This window comes from Schistocerca serialis, chromosome 3 (genome assembly GCF_023864345.2).
Source record: "Schistocerca serialis cubense isolate TAMUIC-IGC-003099 chromosome 3, iqSchSeri2.2, whole genome shotgun sequence".
NCBI lineage: Eukaryota > Metazoa > Arthropoda > Insecta > Orthoptera > Acrididae > Schistocerca > Schistocerca serialis.
The window spans coordinates 213,560,880-213,583,852 of NC_064640.1; the positions used below are offsets into that span (position 1 = coordinate 213,560,880).

The 22,973-nt window shown below is 43.8% G+C and overlaps 1 protein-coding gene across 1 annotated transcript in view; it reads left to right on the forward strand.

The window, feature by feature from the left end:
- LOC126470752 (NACHT and WD repeat domain-containing protein 2) overlaps nucleotides 1-22,973 on the forward strand; it is a 312,185-nt gene that overhangs the window by 68,301 nt on the left and 220,911 nt on the right. Inside the window, exons 6-8 of the mRNA XM_050098758.1 lie at nucleotides 1,093-1,318; nucleotides 1,399-1,597; nucleotides 18,117-18,359. Coding sequence (XP_049954715.1) covers nucleotides 1,093-1,318; nucleotides 1,399-1,597; nucleotides 18,117-18,359 — 668 coding nt within the window. The remainder of the gene's footprint in view (nucleotides 1-1,092; nucleotides 1,319-1,398; nucleotides 1,598-18,116; nucleotides 18,360-22,973) is intronic.

Genomic DNA, 22,973 nt, shown 5'->3' on the forward strand with positions numbered 1-22,973 from the left:
CCCCTAATACGCTTTATTATTTCTTTGAGAAACTGTCTTTCTTGTTGGATTTGGAGAACATTATACGTCCACTCAACACGGATTTGCCACGACTTAGGTAGTGAATGAGGTAGTAAACTATTCCACTATTTTTCTTTAATTTTAACTCTTCATGTTCGTATTTGTAATTTATTTGGTATCATATTCGTTTAGAAACAAAGTTGTGTTGTAATTTGGAAACAACATTGTCCCACTGTTGTTATGCAGCCTGGAAGACAGGCTTTATTTGAGTAGCAACGTAGAAAGTCAGTATGTGGGATGAGTTTAAATAATATCTGAAAATTCATTTATGTCATTCATATTAAAAATCAGTATTGTAAATTATCAGCTCTGTTCCACGGTCCGATGAAAATAACTTTTTTATATTGTGAAATTCATCGAGAAGTTTCCCTATTCTTCAAGAGTCGGTTTTTATTTCTATAGTATTTATGCTTTCTTTGTAAAACATTGTTCGTAATACTGTTGATTCACATTACATAAGTTTGTGAAATCAGGCATGATTTAATTTGCATAATAAGTCAAGCATGACCTCCACTCTGCAGACGAATATAAAGACGACTTTCCTAAATAACGTTTTAGAATTTACACAACTCTGATGGAAAATTCCGAGATTGGTGTGAATAATGTGTAAATACAGTGGATACCAATTTGGATAACGACTGTAATGAAGCTAAAAATTCATTATTGAATAAAAATTCCAATTATTTCACAATGTCCTTAGTATTTTATACCATCTTGGCCCACAGAAGTTTCCACTTTGTGGAGCGTTATGGAAGAATCATGGATAAAGTGATAATTGGAACACATTGGTGAAAGGCATTGCACCTTTACAGCATTTAGATGAAGACATTTTTCTCTATTTTCAATATGTTTATAATGCCTTAAACGACCTCAAAAGCAAATTTTAGGCAAAATAAAGTCAATCAGTGCACAAACTTGCATTAGTCTTTCAAAAACCACTTTTATATCATTACGCCCAATTTTCTTAGTTGTTACATAAACCTTAATTATAAGAAACATCTAAGAACTAAGAATGGAATCTTTCGTTTTCAGTGACAGAGAGAGAAGTTATAAATGGTATCTTGAACGTTAAGAATACTAAAAATCATTGCCTGGCCTATGTGAGATATATAAATAACATAAACTTACAAAATTTGAAGAAAGCTTCATTGTTCTTAGACATTCTAAACAGAAGTTTAGACAATGAGGCCTCGAGACTTTTGGCAAATCTCAGGGACGAACGTCTGCCAAATAAAATTGAGTCTACGAACTTACAACGGTAAGTAGTTTCACAGAAAGTCTTTAGCATGCTGATGATCTGGTGTAGCTTCGTGTTACTTACAGTGAATATGTTTACAGGTATACTGTCGAATGGATTGGACGTGAAGGTTTAGACACGGAAACACACGAGGAATACCTACAGCACTTTATTACGCATTTTTATAAAAATATCACAAAACTTGTGGATAGAGCAATGAGAAAAGAAGACTCAAGTGCTCAAGGACAGATCGTCACCGAAATATTACAGCACTTACATGCGTGTAATAATTCAGTGAAGGTAACATTTTAAATTATACTAGACATGTTTGATCGACTGTTTAAAGCTAAATATTTGCGGAAAATATAACTGTTAATTTATCTTTGATTGTACGCTTCTTTATTTACATGTTTTCTACATTTTTTTATAAACTGTTTGTTATAAATCTGCAAACTTAAGAAACCTACTGCGGTCTGCGGACGAAGAATGTCTCAAAGGCAAATTTACAGTGCTGGAGGAAGTAGAGGGAACTATTTCGTTCTTATTATTGACATTTGTTTGGCACTACTATCCATCAATTTGTTTCTAGGGTAAGTTACATGCACAGTAGCTGTTAATGGACACTTTGCGTTACATAGAACTCGAGAGACCATCTTGGGAAAATGTCGTCATAAATAGTAGCAAATTCACAGAAAAATTTGTTCCCGTCAACATTTGCGTTAACTTTCGTTTGACAATAAACTGAGAGACCATTTTGGTTATCATTAATCGTGTAACGCGTTTAAGAAAGAGCCGAACATACGGTAGAAAAATACGTTAAGCAAGTTGTTGAATATTTTTTAAGTTGTAACTTCTGTAGGAACCTGAAAACGAGCTATGGTTTTCCACACGCTTTCATCTGCTGGTCAGTTTATGACTTCACGGTGAAACGAAACTCCACTGACAACATTTCTAAGATTGCTCAGGGATATTTTCTGAGCATTGGTTGCCGCTGCGGGAACAGCTTACCATAGGTTCTACGGCTCCTCCGTTGCATTCAGTGAAACTATACACGAGACGCATAATGGCCAAGTCTTCTTCAGTAAACCTATCCATACTACTGCGTGTTACTTAACCTACAACTCACACAGCTGGAAAAACAAAACCGACGCAGGTCGGAGCAGTGCTAAATGCAAGCTCAAGGGCGAAGAGTAAAGCAGGTATCACTGTTGAATAAAATGTTCTCGGGTTTCCAACCGCGTCAATTGCTTAAAACTACACGAGCTTTCGGCCAAGCTCCTCTTGGCCATTGTCAAGTGGTGTGACTGCCAATGAGCTGTTGGTGCGTCCTTATATACGCTAGCTGCCGGCTGTGACGTCACTGGTGCCCGTGACATTGCCATATATGGACATGTTTTGAGTCGGCCTTGGATGTGCCCTCTTCAGTCGCGCGCTCGCTGGATCCCGCGCAGCGCTGAACTGCAAGCCACCGTCTCTATTCAGGGTGTTTGCGGTAATTTTTATTTCAATAGTTTCGTTTATTAAACTGTCCCAGAAGCCGTTAGTGCAAGCCACGACAGAGGTATCGTCAAATTTTATATGGTGACCGTTTTCTAACGCATGCTCAGCTAACGCAGATTTCTCTGGATAGCGTAGGGGATACCTCTCATGTTCTTCCCTGCGCTGTTCCACAGTGCGCACTGTTTGTCCGATGTACTTCTGGCCACACTCACAAGGTATTTCGTAGACGCCAGGTGTTCTGAGACCTACTGCGTCTTTAACTGGTTTCAGTAATTGACGGATTTTCGTTGGAGGCCTGAAGATTGATTTGATCTTGTGTCTTTTCAACAGGCGGCTTATCTTACCTGACACAGAGTCACGGAATGCCAGCAAAGCAAGTTTCTTTTCCTGCTCTTCGTCGGTGGTCTTATTCTGATATTTCTCTGATCCATCGAACGCCGACTCAAAACATGCCCATATATGGCAGTGTCACGGGCACCAGTGACGTCACAGCCGGCAGCTAGCGTATATAAGGGGGCACCAACAGCCCACTGGCAGTTATACCTCTTTACAATGGCCGAGGAGTGCTTGGCCGAAAGTTCGTGTAGTTTTAAGCAATTGACGCGGTTGGAAACCCGAGAACATTTTATTCAATGTTATCGCCGCGAGACTCTGCATTCAGGTATCACTGTTGTCAGTAACAAGTACAGTACGAAGTCTGTTCACAAAATGCCGGAACTATATCCACAAAATTTTTCTACGTTTGCCTTTTACTTACTGTGCATGGTCTCCTTCGAAATACTCGCCTCCACAATTGACACACTGCGCCCAGTGCCGGTTCCACTTCCGGAAGCAGTCTTGGTACGCGTCCTGCTGGATCGCGCGAAGTGCAGTCTGTGAATTTTCATTTATCTCATCTACCGTTGCAGGTCTTCGACCTTACTGGCTGTTACTGGCGTGCTGTGTAGTAAAAATTAGCGTTTTCGGACGAATCTTGCATCAACTTGTCCCACGGTGATGACCACATTCGTGTCCACCAGTACTGTGGTGAACGCAATCGGGCAGACCGCATTGTTGAGCGGCATAGCATACAAATTGCAAGGTGATGATTTGACGTTGTCTATCGTGCGATCTCGTCTCCTACGCGACCCGTACAGGAACCGCTATATCAGGGAAGTTTTACCTCTAAAGGTAATTCACACATCTCACATTGCCCAGTTCGAGTCCAGTGGATGTTACACGACGAGCACGTGCGCTAATCGACTGTGCCTTGTGACCTACAAAAATAATTTGAGGCGTCAGCATAGAAGCAGCTGCGCAGGACGTCGGGGCTTTTGGCACAGCATCGGTGGAGGCACTGTGCGTAGTGTTGGGTGTGTGCCTCATTAACATCATTATCCGTCAAAGAGCGGCAGCTTAGGCTGAAGAGGGGCAGGCATGATGACGTACTGGAAATAACAGAAGAAGAAACCACAGAAAAGCGCCAACTAAACTGTTGGCGGAATGACACCTGGCAAAGAGAATGGGGTACAACAAATTAAGAATGTCGCGTCTACTCCTTGTTCCCCAGTATCTGGTAATGGATGAGGCTAAAGCATGTCGATCCAACGCGCGCCATGGTTGATTCTCTCATCGACCATGTCCCGTACGCAGCATATACAGGGTGTTACAAAAAGGTACGGCCAAGCTTTCAGGAAACATTCCTCGCACACAAAGAAAGAAAATATGTTATGTGGACATGTGTCCGGAAACGCTTACTTTCCATGTTAGAGCTCATTTTATTACTTCTCTTCAAATCACATTAATCATGGAATGGAAACACACAGCAACAGAACGTACCAGCGTGACTTCAAACACTTTGTTACAGGAAATGTTCAAAACGTCCTCCGTTAGAGAGGATACATGCATCCACCCTCCGTCGCATGGAATCCCTGATGCGCTGATGCAGCCATGGAGAATGGCGTATTGTATCACAGCCGTCCACAATACGAGCACGAAGATTCTCTACATTTGGTACCGAGGTTGCGTAGACAAGAACTTTCAAATGCCCCCATAAATGAAAGTCAAGAGGGTTGAGGTCAGGAGAGCGTGGAGGCCATGGAATTGGTTCGCGTCTACCAATCCATCGGTCACCGAATCTGTTCTTGAGAAGCGTACGAACACTTCGACTGAAATGTGCAGGAGCTCCATCGTGCATGAACCACATGTTGTGTCGTACTTGTAAAGGCACATGTTCTAGCAGCACAGGTAGAGTATCCCGTATGAAATCATGATAACGTGCTCCATTGAGCGTAGGTGGAAGAACATGGGGCCCAATCAAGACATCACCAACTATGCCTGCCCAGACGTTCACAGAAAATCTGTGTTGATGATGTGATTGCACAATTGCGTGCGGATTCTCGTCAGCCCACACATGTTGATTGTGAAAATTTACAATTTGATCACGTTGGAATGAAGCCTCATCCGTAAAGAGGACATTTGCACTGAAATGAGGATTGACACATTGTTGGATGAACCATTCACAGAAGTGTACCCGTGGAGGCCAATCAGTTGCTGATAGTGCCTGCACACGCTGTACGTGGTACGGATACAACTGGTTCTCCCGTAGCACTCTCCATACAGTGACGTGGTCAAAGTTACCTTGTACAGCAGCAACTTCTCTGACGCTGACATTAGGGCTATCGTCAACTGCACGAAGAATTGCCTCGTCCATTGCAGGTGTCCTCGTCGTTCTAGGTCTTCCCCAGTCTAAAGTCATAGGCTGGAATGTTCCGTGCTCCCTAAGACGCCGATCAGTTGCTTCGAACGTCTTCCTGTCGGGACACCTTCGTTCTGGAAATCTGTCTCGATACAAACGTCCCGCGCCACGTTTATTGCCCCGTGCTAATCCATACATCAAATGGGCATCTGCCAACTCCGCATCTGTAAACATTGGACTGACTGCAAAACCACGTTTGTGATGAACACTAACCTGTTGATGCTACGTACTGATGTGCTTCATGCTAGTACTGTAGAGCAATGAGTCGCATGTCAACCGAGCGAGGTGGCGCAGTGGTTAGACACTGGACTCGCATTCGGAAGGACGTCGGTTCAATCCCGCGTCCGGCCATCCTGATTTAGGTTTTCCGTGATTTCCCTAAATCACTCAAGGCAAATGCCGGGATGGTTCCTCTGAAAGGGCACGGCCGACTTCCTTCCCCATCCCTCCCTATTCCGATGAGACCGATGACCACGCTGTCTGGTCTCCTTCCCCAAACCAACCAACCAACCAACCAACCGCATGTCAACACAAGCACCGAAGTCAAAATTACCTTCCTTCAATTGGGCCAACTGGTGGTGAATCGAGGAAGTGCAATACATACCGACGAAACTAAAATGAGCTCTAACATGGAAATTAAGCGTTTCCGGACACATGTCCACATAACATCTTTTCTTTATTTGTGTGTGAGGAATGTTTCCTGAAAGTTTGGCCGTACCTTTTTGTAACACCCTGTATACACCGTGTTGGTCTAAGCTAGACAGACAAAAAAAAACAGCATTTACCTTCCTTGTTCAAAAATGGTTCAAATGGCTCTGAGCGCTATGGGACTTAACTTCTGAGGTCATCAGTCCCCTAGAACTTAGAACTACTTAAACCTAACTAACCTAAGGACATCACACACAGCCATGCCCGAGGCAGGATTCCAACCTGCGACTGTACCAGTCGCGCGGTTCCAGACTGTAGCCCCTAGAACCATTCGGCCACCCCGCCCGGCCTTGACAGACACTTGCACACGTGGAAAACATGGATCGCCTGAGCATGTAACAGTATATTGCAACACACACAAATAAGACCAAGGACAGAGTATGACGACATCGGACAAATAAAACGACAACTGGATAATTTTTCTGTGCTGAACAATATATTTGATGAAGTGTTACGAACCTTATGCAAAGCATACAGACAAGAATGTCCATACGCAAGAATTACAGTGCACACACAAGAAAGATGACAATAGAACACATGGAATGACACAGTCACAAACACAGACGCAGACTCAGGCACTAAAACCAACACAGACAATGATATGCATATACAGGTCTAGATATAAGACAATACTAAGATTTATAGATTTAGAGCAATCATTACCGTATCTATAAAGCAGCCACCTGTATAACACCTGCCTAACGTAAATGGAGAAAGGTAAATAAATCCTGTTAAACAAACATCACAAACATCACGCACATACACACACACACACACACACACACACACACACACACACACACACAAACACGACATATAGAGCTAAGTCTAGTTACAGTTACACGAACACTGGAATAGCAGCGTCCTATATAAAGTACTCAAACCTTGCAACAAGTAGCAGTAATTAATAGGTAATAGAAATACATGCTCATGTAAACACACGTTATATTACTCAAGTAAACAAAGAAGGTACAAATACGGTATGCTACCTCGGCTGAGACAGGCTCGATGTTCTACTGAGCCCTCATACCCGAAATAGATTGCTGTTGGGACTTCTAATTTCTGTCTACAAATTTACCCGTCATCTTTTATTCCCTTCTTAAACGGAAGAATATTTTTATTTCTCTTTCCCAACTTTTATATTATTTTGTTAATAATCTGTCTATATTATATGTGAGCACTTAGCTCCACACTGTACATTGTTGTTGTTGTAGTGGTCTTCAGTCCTGAGACTGGTTTGATACAGCTCTCCAGGCTACTCTATCCTGTGCAAGCTTCTTGATCTCCCAGTACTTACTGCAACCTACATCCTTCTGAATCTGCTCATTGTATTCATCTCTTGGTCTCCCTCTACGATTTTTACCCTCATCGCTGCCCTCCAAAGCTAAATTTCTGATCCCTGGATGCATCAGAACATGTCCTACCAACCGGTCCCTTCTTGTCAAGTTGTGCCACAAACTCTTCTTCTCCCCAATTCTGTTCAATACCTCCTAATTAGTTATGTGATCTACCCATCTAATCTTCAGCATTCTTCTGTAGCACCACATTTCGAAAGCTTCTATTCTCTTCTTGTCCAAACTATTTATCGTCCATGTTTCACTTCCATACATGGCTACACTCCATACAAATACTTTCAGAAACGACTTCCTGACACTTAAATCTATACTCGATGTTAACAAATTTCTCTTCTTCGGAAATGCTTTCCTTGCCATTGCCAGGCTACATTTTATATCCTCTCTACTTCGGCCATCATCAGTTATTTTGCTCCCCAAATAGCAAAACTCCTTTACTACTTTAAGTGTCTCATTTCCTAAACTAATTCCCTCAGCATCACCCGACTTAATTGGACTACATTCCATTATCCTCGTTTTGCTTTTGTTGATGTTCATCTTATATCCTCCTTTCAAGACACTGTCCATTCCGTTCAACTGCTCTTCCAAGTCCTTTGCTGTCTCTGACAAAATTACAATGTCATCGGTGAACCACAAAGTTTTTATTTCTTCTCCATGGATTTTAATACCTACTCCGAATTTTTCTTTTGTTTCCTTTACTGCTTGCTCAATATACAGATTGAATAACATCGGGGAGAGGCTACAACCCTGCCTCACTCCCTTCCCAACCGCAGCTTCCCTTTCGTGTCCCTCGACTCTTATAACTGCCATCTGGTTTCCGTACAAATTGTAAATAGCCTTTCGCTCTCTGTATTTTACCTCTGCCATCTTTAGAATTTGAAAGAGAGTATTCCAGTCAACATTGTCAAAAGCTTTCTCTAAGTCTACAAATGCTAGAAACGTAGGTTTGCCTTTCCTTAATCTATTTTCTAAGATAAGTCGTAGGGTCAGTATTGCCTCATGTGTTCCAACATTTCTACGGAATCCAAACTTATCTTCCCCGAGGTCGGCTTCTACCAGTTTTTCCATTCGTCTGTAAAGAATTCGCGTTAGTATTTTGCAGCTGTGACTTATTAAACTGATAGTTCGGTAATTTTCACATCTGTCAACACCTGCTTTCTTTGGGATTGGAATTATTATATTCTTCTTGAAGTCTGAGGGGCCTTCGCCTGTCTCATGCATCTTGCTCACCAGATGGTAAAGTTTTATCAGGACTGGTTCTCCCAAGGCCGTCAGTAGTTCCAATGGAATGTTGTCTATTCCCGGGGCTTTGTTTCGACTCAGGTCTTTCAGTGCTCTGTCAAACTCGTCACTCAGTATCGTATCTCCCATTTCATCTTCATCTACATCCTCTTCCATAATATTGTCCTCAAAATCATCGCCCTTGTATAGAGCCTTTATATACTCCTTCCACCTTTCTGCTTTCCCTTCTTTGCTTAGAACTGGGTTTCCATCTGAGCTCTTGATATTCATAGAAGTGGCTCTCTTTTCTACAAAGGTCTCTTTAATTTTCTTGTAGGCAGTATCTATCTTACCTCTAGTGAGATAAGCCTCTACATCCTTACATCTGTAATCTAGCCAACCCTGCTTACCCATTTTTCACTTCCTGTCGATCTCATTTTTGAGAAGTTTGTATTCCCTGTTGCTTGCTTCATTTACTGCATTTTTATATTTTCTACTTTCATCAATTAAATTCAATATTTCCTCTGTTACCCAAGGATTTCTACTAGCCCTCATCTTTTTACCTACTTCATCTTCTGCTGCCTTCACTACTTCATCCTTCAGAGCTACCCACTCTTCTTCTACTGTATTTCTTTCCCCCATTCCTGTCAATTGTTCCCTTATGCTCTCCCTGAAACTCTGTACAACCTCTGGTTCTTTCAGTTTATCCAGGTCCCATCTCCTTAAATTCCCACCTTTTTGCAGTTTCTTCAGTTTTAATCTACAGTTCATAACCAATAGATTGTGGTCAGAGTCCACATCTGCGCCTGGAAATGTCTTAAAATTTAAAACCTGATTCCTAAATCTCTGTCTTACCATTATACAGGGCTATTACAAATGATTGAAGCGATTTCATAAATTCACTGTAGCTCCATTCATTGACATATGGTCACGACACACTACAGATACGTAGAAAAACTCATAAAGTTTTGTTCGGCTGAAGCCGCACTTCAAGTTTCTGCCGCCAGAGCGCTCGAGAGCGCAGTGAGACAAAATGGCGACAGGAGCCGAGAAAGCGTATGTCGTGCTTGAAATGCACTCACATCAGCCAGTCATAACAGTGCAACGACACTTCAGGACGAAGTTCAACAAAGATCCACCAACTGCTATCTCCATTCGGCGATGGTATGCACAGTTTAAAGCTTCTGGATGCCACTGTAAGGGGAAATCAACGGGTCTGCCTGCAGTGAGCAAAGAATCGGTTGAACGCGTGCGGGCAAGTTTCACGCATAGTGATGTGAAAGATTCAGTGTTTAAACCTCCTCTACCAAGAAACGTGCCAGAACTGCGAGCTCGCATCAACAATGCTTTCGAACTCATTGATGGGGACATGCTGCGCCGAGTGTGGGAGGAACTTGATTATCGGCTTGATGTCTGCCGAATCACTAAAGGGGCACATATCGAACATTTGTGAATGCCTAAAAAAACTTTATGAGTTTTTGTATGTGTGTGCAAAGCATTGTGAAAATATCTCAAATAATAAAGTTATTGTAGAGCTGTGAAATCGCTTCAATTATTTGTAATAACCCTGTATAATCTATCTGATACCTTCTTGTATCTCCAGGATTCTTCCATGTATACAACCTTCTTTTATGATTCTTGAACCAAGTGTTAGCTATGATTAAGTTATGCTCTGTGCAAAATTCTACCAGACGGCTTCCTCTTCCATTTCTTACACCCAATCCATATTCACGTACTATGTTTCCTTCTCTCCTTTTTCCTACTCTCGAATTCCAGTCACCTATGGTTATTGAATTTTGGTCTCGCTTCACTACCTGAATAATTTCTTTTATCTCATCATACATTTCATCAATTTCTTCATCATCTGCAGAGCTAGTTGGCATATAAACTTGTACTACTGTAGTAGGCATGGGCTTCGCGTCTATCTTGGCCACAAAAATGCGTTCACTATGCTGTTTGTAGTAGCTTACCCACACTCCTATTTTTTTTATTGATTATTAAACCTACTCCTGCATTACCCCTATTTGATTTTGTGTTTATAGCCCTGTATTCACCTGACCAAAAGTCTTCTTCCTCCTGCCACCGAACTTCACTAATTCCCACTATATCTAACTTTAACCTATCGATTTCCCTTTTTAAATTTTCTGACCTACCTGCCCGATCAAGGGCTCTGACATTCCACACTCCGATCCCTAGAACGCCATTTTTCTTTCTCCTGATAACGATGTCCTCTTGAGTAGTCCCCGCCCGGAGATCCGAATAGGGGACTATTTTACCTCTGGAATATTTTACCCAAGAGGACGCCATCATCATTTAACCATACAGTAAAGCTGCATGCCCTTGGGAAAGCTTATGGCCGTAGTTTTCCCTTGCTTTCAGCCGTTTGCAGTACCAGCACAGCAAGGCCGTTTTGGTTAGTGTTACAAGGCCAGATCAGTCAATCATCCAGACTGTTGCCCCTGCAACTACTGAAAAGGCTGCTGCCCCTCTTCAGGAACCACACGTTTGTCTGGCTTCTCAACAGATACCCCTCCGTTGTGGTTGCACCTACGGTACGGCCATCTGTATCGCTGAGGCACGCAAGCCTCCCCACCAACAGCAACGTCCAAGGTTCATGGAGGAATCTACAACTCATCCCTAATCTTTCCTATCATCTGTAAACTTCCTTCATTTTCTACAATTACTAATATTCTTATTTAACACTCTCAGTTTCCCTTAATTAATTTAATTTTTCTTTGTAAGTCATTATTATTATTTCAGATTTTTATTGCTGCGAACGATATTTGCTTGCAGTACTGAAAAAGTTATGTTATGCGAAGAAAAATTTACAATGTACCACCTGTGTTTGAAGTAATGGGCAATAGGTCTCTAAATATTCAATAAAATGAAATGAAATATCCCTCCTGTAGGCAGTCCTACCTGTCATATTTCAGCAGAACAATGCCCGGCCACATGTGGTGAGGAATGTGCCACCCTCCTTCGAAGAACTGTGGTACCAATATTCCCCTGGCCTGTTCGTTCACCTGACTTGTCACCCTTTGAACACAACTGCCATGTGATCAGTCGGCAATTTGTTCGTTCTGATCTCCATGAAACCACTGCCTTTGCCTTGTGAACGCACTTACAAACTGTGTAGCAGCGTGTTCCCCATCACTATATCCAGGTGCTCTCTGATTGAATGCTACGATGTCTGGAGGCTCTGACTGCAACACGTATCGTCATCAAATGGTTCAGATGGCTCTGAGCACTATGGGACTTAACTTCTGAGGTTATCAGTCCCTTAGAACTACTTAAACCTAATCTAAGGACATCACACATATCCATGCCCGAGGTGGGATTCGAACCTGCGACCTTAGCGGTCGCGCAGTTCCAGATTGTAGCGCCTAGAACCGCTCGTCCACCCCGGCCGGTGTGGCGTCTTCGTACCGCGCTGAATTCTCAGCGTAAAAGTGCGTGCATGGTTCTGAATTTCTAATCATTTGTACAAGGGGCGATTAGAAAGTTTCCATTCGATGGCCGTATGGTCCATGCCTATCAGGCAAAATCGCCGCGAGCATTCAGGAAATCATCCCACCGAAGCAGCTGGTTGAAGGTATCCTTTTGGTAATACGTAGTGCCCTGCTGCGTCAAGAATTTCGCAACCGCCTGCTGCACATCCTCATCCGACAGGAATCGTCAACCCTTCAAAGCTTTTTGTAAGGGACCGAAAGTTCAAAATGGTTCAAATGGCTCTAAGCACTATGTGACTTAACATCTGAGGTCGTCAGCTCCATAGACTTAGAACTACTTAAACATAAGTAACCTAAGGACATGACACACATCCATGCCCGAAGCAGGATTCGAACCTGCGACCGTAGCAGCAGCGTGGTTCCGGACTGTAGCGCCTAGAACCGCTCGGCCACAGCGGCCGGCGGACCGAAGGCGTGATAATCTCGTGGAGAGAAACGAGGACTACAGGGCGGATGCTCCAATGTCTCCCTCTAGAGTTTGCGTAACTTCAGCGTTACGAAATTTGCGATATGAGGACGTGCGTTATGATGCAGAGGCACTCCTTGTCGCAGTTTTCCCGGACGTTTCGCCTTAATCGCACTCACTCTTCATTCTCCGTTGGAGGTCTAGCGGTGTTTGTCTTTCGGCAGCCAAGAAAAGAATAATAGTATGTTGGTCCTGCCTGGACTTACTTGGTAATAGCGTCACCGTAGTTCACGTTTACGAATTTACCGCACACGTGTCGGAAAGACGAGAACGCTGTACTAATCCCGTGCCTACATGTTGATGTTTATATACCCGCACCGGAGTCGCGCTACGTTGCATGAAGGCCGCAGCAACGCCTTCAAACGACAACTTTTTAATAGCCCTTTAATACATTGCCGTGCCCCTAATCTGTGGAATAAATTTGGTTGTAGTCACATATCTCTTGTTACTGCAATTTTCACAAACAGTATTGTATTTTCTGTGCAATACAGCTGCAAAAATAAACTGGAATAAGAAATCGAACGAAATGCATTTACGGGCCTCTTGTACCAAAATTAGCTGGAAATAACTCCTAGCAATCTCGGAAAGTTTGTAGCTGGAGTTCGGTTAACCCTGTATAAAGGCGATCGACGTCCTCTTCTTTGCATTCGATTTCAAGTCAGCGATTTTCTGTTTTAATATCACATATCATTTAGAATCAACATACATACAAGGTGTACAAATTTGCTTCCGCCGTTTGTTTCCCCCAACATCTGAGGCTTTAATGAAACAAATTGGTTACACATGTATGATTCAAAGTATTTTCCATCGCTGGCCATTACTTTCTCCCATCTTTCGGGCAGTGTACGAATCCCGTGTCGAAAAAATTGTCCATCTTTTGAAGCGATCCACGAATCGATCCAATTTGTGACCTTTTTTTTCCATACTCCGCAAGCCACCTGACGGTGTGTGGCGGAGGGTACCCTGAGTACCCCTATCGGTTCTCCCTTCTATTCCAGTCTCGTATTGTTCGTGGAAAGAAGGATTGTCGGTATGCTTCTGTGTGGGCTCTAATCTCTCTGATTTTACCGTCATGCTCTCTTCGTGAGATATACGTAGGAAGGAGCAATATACTGCTTGACTCTTCGGTGAAGGTATGTTCTCGAAACTTTAACAAAAGCCCGTACCGAGCTACTGAGCGTCTCTCCTGCAGAGTCTTCCACTGGAGTTTATCTATCATCTCCGTAACGCTTTCGCGATTACTAAATGATCCTGTAACGAAGCGCGCTGCTCTCCGTTGGATGTTCTCTATCTCTTCTATCAACCCTATGTGGTACGGATCCCACACTGCTCAGCAGTATTCAAGCAGTGGGCGAACAAGCGTACTGTAACCTACTTCCTTTGTTTTCGGATTGCATTTCCTTAGGATTCTTCCAATGAATCTCAGTCTGGCATCTGCTTTACCGGCGATCAACTTTATATGATCATTCCAGTTTAAATCACTCCTAATGCGTACTCCCAGATAATTTATGGAATTAACTGTTTTCAGTTGCTGACCTGCTATATTGTAGCTAAATGATAAGGGATCTTTCTTTCTATGTATTTGCAGCACATTACACTTGTCTACATTGAGATTCAATTGCGATTCCCTGCACCATGCGTCAATTCACTGCAGATCCTCCTGCATTTCAGCAGAATTTTCCATTGTTACAACCTCTCGATACACCACAGCATCATCTGCAAAAAGCCTCAGTGAACTTCCGATGTCATCCACAAGGTCATTTATGTATATTGTGAATCGCAACGGTCCTATGACACTCCCCTGCGGCACACCTGAAATCACTCTTACTTCGGAAGACGTCTCTCCATTGAGAATGACATGCTGCGCTCTGTTATCTAGGAACTCTTCAATCCAATCACACAATTGGTCTGATAGTCCATATGCTCTTACTTTGTTCATTAAACGACTGTGGGGAACTGTATCGAACGCCTTGCGGAAGTCAAGAAACACGGCATCTACCTGTGAACCCGTGTCTATGGCCCTCAGAGTCTCGTGGATGAATAGCGCGAGCTGGGTTTCACACGACCGTCGTTTTCGAAACCCATGCTGATTCCTACAGAGTAGATTTCTAGTCTCCAGAAAAGTCATTATACTCGAACATAATACGTGTTCCAAAATTCTACAACTGATCGGCATTAGAGATATAGGTCTATAGTTCTGCACATCTGTTCGACGTCCCTTGTTGAAAACGGGGATGACCTGTGCCCTTTTCCAATCCTTTGGAACGCTAAGCTCTTCTAGAGACCTACGGTACACCGCTGCAAGGAGGGGGGCAAGTTCCTTCGCGTACTCTGTGTAAAATCGAACTGGTATCCCATCAGGTCCAGCGGCCTTTCCTCTTTTGAGCGATTTTAATTGTTTCTCTATCCCTCTGTCGTCTATTTCGATATCTACCATTTTGTCATCTGTGCGACAATCTAGAGAAGGAACTACAGTGCAGTCTTCCTCTGTGAAACAGCTTTGGAAAAAGACATTTAGTATTTCGGCCTTTAGTCTGTCATCTTCTGTTACAGTACCATTTTGGTCACAGAGTGTCTGGACATTTTGTTTTGATCCACCTACCGCTTTGACATAAGACCAAAATTTCTTAGGATTTTCTGCCAAGTCAGTACATGGAACTTTACTTTCGAGATCGGAAGTGTTGGTCAGCTAGGTCTGATCTAAACAGGTGACAGTCAGAGGGAGCAATGTCTGGAGAACACGGTGGGTGGGTAGGACTTCCCATTTTAACGTTTGCAAGTACGTTTTGACCTCTTTTGCAACGTGGTGTCGAGCGTTATCTTGCTGCAAAATCACTTTATCGTGCACTCGCTGTATTGCGACCGTTTGTCTTTTAATGATATGCTCAAACGCATTAATTGCGTTCGATAACGAGCACCTGTGATTGTTTCACTTGGTTTTAACACCTCATAGTACACGACGCCGAGCTGGTCCCACCAAATGCAGAGCCTGATCTTGGAGCGGTGAATATTCGGTTTGGTCGTCGAAGTTTTTTGCGTTTAGAGTTATCGTAACGCTCCCATTTTTCGTCCCCGGTCACAATGCGATGCAGAAATCCCTTCCGTTTTTGCCTCTGAAGCAACTGTTCACAAACACACAAACGCCGTTCAACGTCTCTTGGTTTCAGCTCACACGGGACCTAAGTTCCTTCTTTCTGAATCATGTCCATAGCCTTGAGACGTTTTGAAATGGCTCGCTGTGTCATTCTTACTAATCGTGCCAATTCTTCTTCAGTTTGATGCGAGTCTTCACTCAGCAATGTTTCAAATTCTGCATCTTCGAAAACATTCTCCCTTTCACCACTATGCAGGTCTACGACGTTAAAACCACCTTTCTTGAAGCGTTGAAACCACTCGCGACACGTTCTTTCACTAATAGCGTCCTTACCCTACGTACTCGAGAGCATTCGATGAGACTCAGCCACTGTTTTCTTCGTACTGAAACAAAAAAGTAACACCTCCCGCAAATGACGAGAATTAGGCTCGTAAACTGACATTTTCAATCAAGAACAACTTTATGATGCAGACACAAATCGACTAATGTTTGAATGTGGTTATGTTGACCGAGGTCCAAGCTAACTGCCTGACGTCAGCGATCTGTTTCTTTCGACCGCTACTTACCGTTTTCACCACCTATCGGCAAACGCCGGAAGCAAAGTTGTGCACCATGTATGTTGAGTCGTACATTTGTAGATTCACTTACCAACAAGATATTTAAGGACATTAGACGTGCTCCAGGCGAGAGTCGGACCAGAGACCTCTTTACGCTGCACAAGACAATATTCACCCGTAGGTATGGCATTCGAAATGAAGACTATAAAAAAAAAACTTAAAGATAACCAGTTTTCGCGTTAGAGGAAGTACTTATAACGAACCTGCAGCAGAATAAAAATACTGAGCAGTCCATATACAGGGTGGCGCACGGAATGTGTTACCATTTTGTTTTTGAATATAAACTTTATTGTCAATACAATCTGAAAGTAATATATACTACAATGAAGAGCCGTCCATGGAGATTTGATCCAACTCAGCACATGCTCAATATGTCCACCATTTCGTTTCCTAACTTCCTTCAAACGAACACTGAAGTTAGTGATTACCCTATGGCACATGTCTTCCGTAATTTCACTGCAAGCTTGAAGAATAAGTCTTCTGAGCTCCATTAAATCACGTGAACGTTTCGGGAAAATTTTTTCCTTTAGGTACTCTCAAAGAAAAGAGTCACATGTATTGAGGTCTGGACTATTGGGGGGCCAATTTTGTCCGTCATTGAAGCGACCTGGAAACCTGAGTGAAATGATCCGCATGTCGAAATGCTCGTGTAAAAACTCCAACACAGCGTTTGCAAATGTGGCTTTGCTCCATCTTGCATGAACCACTGCGTGTTGAAGGGCAAGGCAGTAGCAAGAAGCTGTAGAATGAAGCTATTGCGAAGCATGCTCAAATAACGCTCGCTGTTCACACCTTCTTCAAAGAAAAAGGGTCCAATAAGTCCGTGACTGGAAATTGCTGCCCACACTGTAATCCTCGGAGCATAATGTTGTCGTTCATGAAGCACTTGTGGGTTTTCAGTGGTCCAAAAGCGTACATTTTGTTTGTTAACCACACTGTCTAAATGAAAATGCGCCTCGTCTGAAAATCAAACGCTGTTGAGAGTTTCTTCCCTATCCTCCGCCCACTGAGCAAACAGTAGTCTCTGCTGCTTGTGTTCTTCAGTGAGCTTCTGTGTACAGGTCATCTTGTATGGGTACATATGGAGGTCACTTTTAAGAATGCGTTGAACGGAGCGTCTGGATATTTCCAGTTGCACTGCTGCCTTTCTACACGATTTCCTGGGACTTCTCTGTACAGCAACTCGTACCGCTTCAATATTCTCCGGTTAACAAACAGGCTTAGGCCGAGGTCGCTTCGCTTCCAATACTGTTCCTTCCTGTACAAATTTATCGTACAACCCGTGGATCTTCTTGCAAGGTACCCATCGTGTGTTAAACTGTTGTCGAAAACGACTCTGAATCACAACAAGGCTTTTCGTTTCATGAAGAAGTAACACAATTGCCGATTGTTGCTGTGTCGTCAGTCTTCCATTGTCAGCCATTGCTGCTTACTAGTCTCCTAGCGGCAGTATCGTGAATTACACGTCATTTCGTAACTCATTTGTTTTTCCAAGCTCTGCTGGTACTGATGTAGAGATCCCAGCGGGATATCTAATGTGCGTCGTAAATAGTGAAAGAAACAATTGGTAACACATTTCGTGCGCCACCCTGTACATTGTATACTGTATTTTCAGGTGTTTTATGGGAGAGAAGATGACCTGGAGCGTATCCAGATGTACATGACTGGGGATTCGGAGAAGCCACTGGTACTGTACGGAGAAGGAGGCTGTGGCAAGACGTCTCTGCTGGCGAAGGCGGCCAGCCTCACATCTACGGAGTGGTTCCGCGGCCGCAAGCCCATCAGCGTCATCCGCTTCCTGGGCACCACCCCCGACAGCAGCGCGCTCACGCCCACGCTCATCTCCATATGTCAGCAGGCAAGTTTCAAACAACTGGTCACATTTTGAAAATCAAAATGACCACATTTTCTTCAACTCAGAAATGGGTGAGTGTTTTGAGTTCACTCCAGAGACCATCAGATTCATCAATATGGTATAAGCTGCCTAAACGATGATCTTTACTTATGAGATTTGTTTTCGAATAGAAGATTGCTACTTGCAATCGGCTGAGCCGCTGCAGCTGGCGCTAACTCGAAGTAATTAACACAGTTTTAGCCAACTTAACGCACTGCCTGATCAAAAAAGTGAAATACCTAGAAGACATGGACGGATGCCAATCTTAACCTATTAGCACCGATTGTCCTCGATTGGGGACAGTCCATTTTCCCGTCATTGTTACAAAGTATGCTACTACAAACCAACAATGGGCTTTTGTTGTTGTAAAGTAACCTCTCTATCAGCAATGGCTACCATAGTTATCTCTCTGCTACAGTTATTCAATTGAAGACTATTAAGAGGAGAGGAGCGTTTTTGCAGAGCCTGCTGGTTATTTCTATTTTTATTTTTGTGACTGCATCTAGGATAAGGATCACTGTCATTTTCTGCTGCAGCGTAACTTAATACTGTAATGTTGTTTGATACTTATGAAGGCGAAAACTGTTTATTACATTTTCTGTCCCAGTGCATGAAAACCTGCTGTCCTCGTTTGAGGACACTGGGCATTTCCGCGGTAGGTAATTTTTTTTTTTTTTTTACAAATTTCTTTGCCATGGCTCACCATGTTTTTAAAACTATTTAAGAGGCAGTAGAATACTTATTTTCTGAACAAACAGAAACAGACATAGTAGTTCCACCTCCAGATGTTGATCTACCTCTACATCTACATTTATACTCCGCAAGCCACCCAATGGTGTGTGGCGGAGGGCACTTTACGTGCCACTGTCATTACCTCCCTTTCCTGTTCCAGTCGCGTATGGTTCGCGGGAAGAACGACTGTCTGAAAGCCTCCGTGCGCGCTCTAATCTCTCTAATTTTACATTCGTGATCTCCTCGGGAGGTATAAGTAGGGGGAAGCAGTATATTCGATACCTCATCCAGAAACGCACCCTCTCGAAACCTGGCGAGCAAGCTACACCGCGATGCAGAGCGCCTCTATTGCAGAGTCTGCCACTTGAGTTTGTTAAACATCTCCGTAACGCTATCACGGTTACCAAATAACCCTGTGACGAAACGCGCCGCTCTTCTTTGGATCTTCTCTATCTCCTCCGTCAACCCGATCTGGTACGGATCCCACACTGATGAGCAATACTCAAGTATAGGTCGAACGAGTGTTTTGTAAGCCACCTCCTTTGTTGATGGACTACATTTTCTAAGGACTCTCCCAATGAATCTCAATCTGGTACCCGCCTTACCAACAATTAATTTTATATGATCATTCCACTTCAAATCGTTCCGCACGCATACTCCCAGATATTTTACAGAAGTAACTGCTACCAGTGTTTGTTCCGCTATCATATAATCATACAATAAAGGATCCATCTTTCTATGTATTCGCAATACATTACATTTGTCTATGTCAAGGGTCAGTTGCCACTCCCTGCACCAAGTGCCTCTCCGTTGCAGATCTTCCTGCATTTCGCTACAATTTTCTAATGCTGCAACTTCTCTGTATACTACAGCATCATCCGCGAAAAGCCGCATGGGACTCCGACACTATCTACTAGGTCATTTATATATATTGTGAAAAGCAATGGTCCCATAACACTCCCCTGTGGCACGGCAGAGGTTACTTTAACGTCTGTAGACGTCTCTCCATTGATAACAACATGCTGTGTTCTGTTTGCTAAAAACTCTTCAATCCAGCCACACAGCTGGTCTGATATTCCGTAGGCTCTTACTTTGTTTATCAGGCGACAGTGCGGAACTGTATCGAACCCCTTCCGGAAGTCAAGAAAAATAGCATCTACCTGGGAGCCTGTATCTAATATTGTCTGGGTCTCATGAACAAATAAAGCGAGTTGGGTCTCACACGATCGCTGTTTCCGGAATCCATGTTGATTCCTACATAGTAGATTCTGGGTTTCCAAAAATGACATGATACTCGAGCAAAAAACATGTTCTAAAATTCTACAACAGATCGACGTCAGAGATATAGGTCTATAGTTTTGCGCATCTGCTCGACGACCCTTCTTGAAGACTGGGACTACCTGTGCTGTTTTCCAATCATTTGGAACCTTCCGTTCCTCTAGAGACTTGCGGTACATGGCTGTTAGAAGGGAGGCAAGTTCTTTCGCGTACTCTGTGTAGAATCGAATTGGTATCCCGTCAGGTCCAGTGGACTTTCCTCTGTTGAGTGATTCCAGTTGATTTTCTATTCCTTGGACACTTATTTCGATGTCAGCCATTTTTTCGTTTGTGCGAGGATTTAGAGAAGGAACTGCAGTGCGGTCTTCCTCTGTGAAACAGCTTTGGAAAAAGGTGTTTAGTATTTCAGCTTTACGCGTGTCATCCTCTGTTTCAATGCCATCATCATCCCGGAGTGTCTGGATATGCTGTTTCGAGCCACTTACTGATTTAACGTAAGACCAGAACTTCCTAGGATTTTCTGTCAAGTCGGTACATAGAATTTTACTTTCGAATTCACTGAACGCTTCACGCATAGCCCTCCTTACGCTAACTTTGACATCGTTTAGCTTCTGTTTGTCTGAGAGGTTTTGGCTGCGTTTAAACTTAGAGTGGAGCTCTCTTTGCATTCGCAGTAGTTTCCTAACTTTGTTGTTGTACCATGGTGGGTTTTTCCCGTCCCTCACAGTTTTACTCGGCACATACCTGTCTAAAACGCATTTTACGATTGCCTTGAACTTTTTCCATAAACACTCAACATTGTCAGTGTCGGAACAGAAATTTTCGTTTTGATCTGTTAGGTAGTCTGAAATCTGCCTTCTATTACTCTTGCTAAACGGATAAACCCTCCTCCCTTTTTTTTATATTCCTACTAACTTCCATATTCAGGGATGCTGCAACGGCCTTATGAACACTGATTCCCTGTTCTGTACATACAGAGTCGAAAAGTTCGGGTCTGTTTGTTATCAGTAGGTCCAAGATGTTATCTCCACGAGTCGGTCCTCTGCTTAATTGCTCGAGGTAATTTTCGGATAGTGCACTCAGTATAATGTCACTGGATCCTCTGTCCCTACCACCCGTGCTAAACATCTGAGTGTCCCAGTCTATATCTGGTAAATTGAAATCTCCACCTAAGACTATAACATGCTGAGAAAATGTATGTGAAATGTATTCCAAATTTTCTCTCAGTTGTTCTGCCACTAATGCTGCTGAGTCGGGAGGTCGGTAAAAGGAGCCAATTATTAACCTAGCTCGGTTGTTGAGTGTAACCTCCACCCATAATAATTCACAGGAACTATCCACTTCCATTTCACTACACGATAAACTACTACTAACAGCGACGAACACTCCATCACAGGTTGCATGCAATCTATCCTTTCTAAACACCGTCTGTACCTTTGTAAAAATTTCGGCAGAATTTATCTCTGGCTTCAACCAGCTTTCTGTAACTATAACGATTTCGGCTTCGGTGCTTTCTATCAGCGCTTGAAGTTCCGGTACTTTACCAACGCAGCTTCGACAGTTTACAATTACAATACCGATTACTGCTAGGTCCCCGCATGTCCTGACTTTGCCCTGCACCCGTTGACGCTGTTGCCCTTTCTGTACTTGCCCAAGGCCATCTAACCTAAAAAAACCGCCCAGCCCACGCCACACAACCCCTGCTACCCGTGTAGCCGCTTGTTGCGTGTAGTGGACTCCTGACCTATCCAGCGGAACCCGAAACCCCACCACCCTATGGCGCAAGTCGAGGAATCTGCAGCCCACACGGTCGCAGAACCGTCTCAGCCTCTGATTCAGACCCTCCACTCGGTTCTGTACCAAAGGTCTGCAGTCAGTCCTGTCGACGATGCTGCAGATGGTGAGCTCTGCTTTCATCCCGCTAGCGAGACTGGCAGTCTTCACCAAATCAGATAGCCGCCGGAAGCCAGAGAGGATTTCCTCGGATCCATAGCGACACACATCATTGGTGCCGACATGAGCGACCACCTGCAGATGGGTGCACCCTGTACCCTTCATGGCATCCGGAAGGACCCTTTCCACATCTGGAATGACTCCCCCCGGTATGCACACGGAGTGCACATTGGTTTTCTTCCCCTCTCTTGCTGCCCTATCCCTAAGGGGCCCCATTACGTGCCTGACGTTGGAGCTCCCAACTACCGGTAAGCCCACCCTCTGCGACCGCCCGGATCTTGCAGACTGAGGGGCAACCTCTGGAACAGGACAAGCAGCCATGTTAGGCCGAAGATCAGTATCAGCCTGAGACAGAGCCTGAAACCAGTTCGTCAGACAAACTGGAGAGGCCTTCCGTTCAGCCCTCCGGAATGTCTTTCGCCCCCTGCCACACCTTGAGACGACCTCCCACTCTACCACAGGGGAGGGATCAGCCTCAATGCGGGCAGTATCCCGGGCAACCACAGTCGTAGTCCGATCGGGGGATGCGTGGGGCGAGCTGGCCGTCCCCGACAAACCCCCATCCGGAACCCCACAGTGATGCCCATTGGCAACAGCCTCAAGCTGTGTGACCGA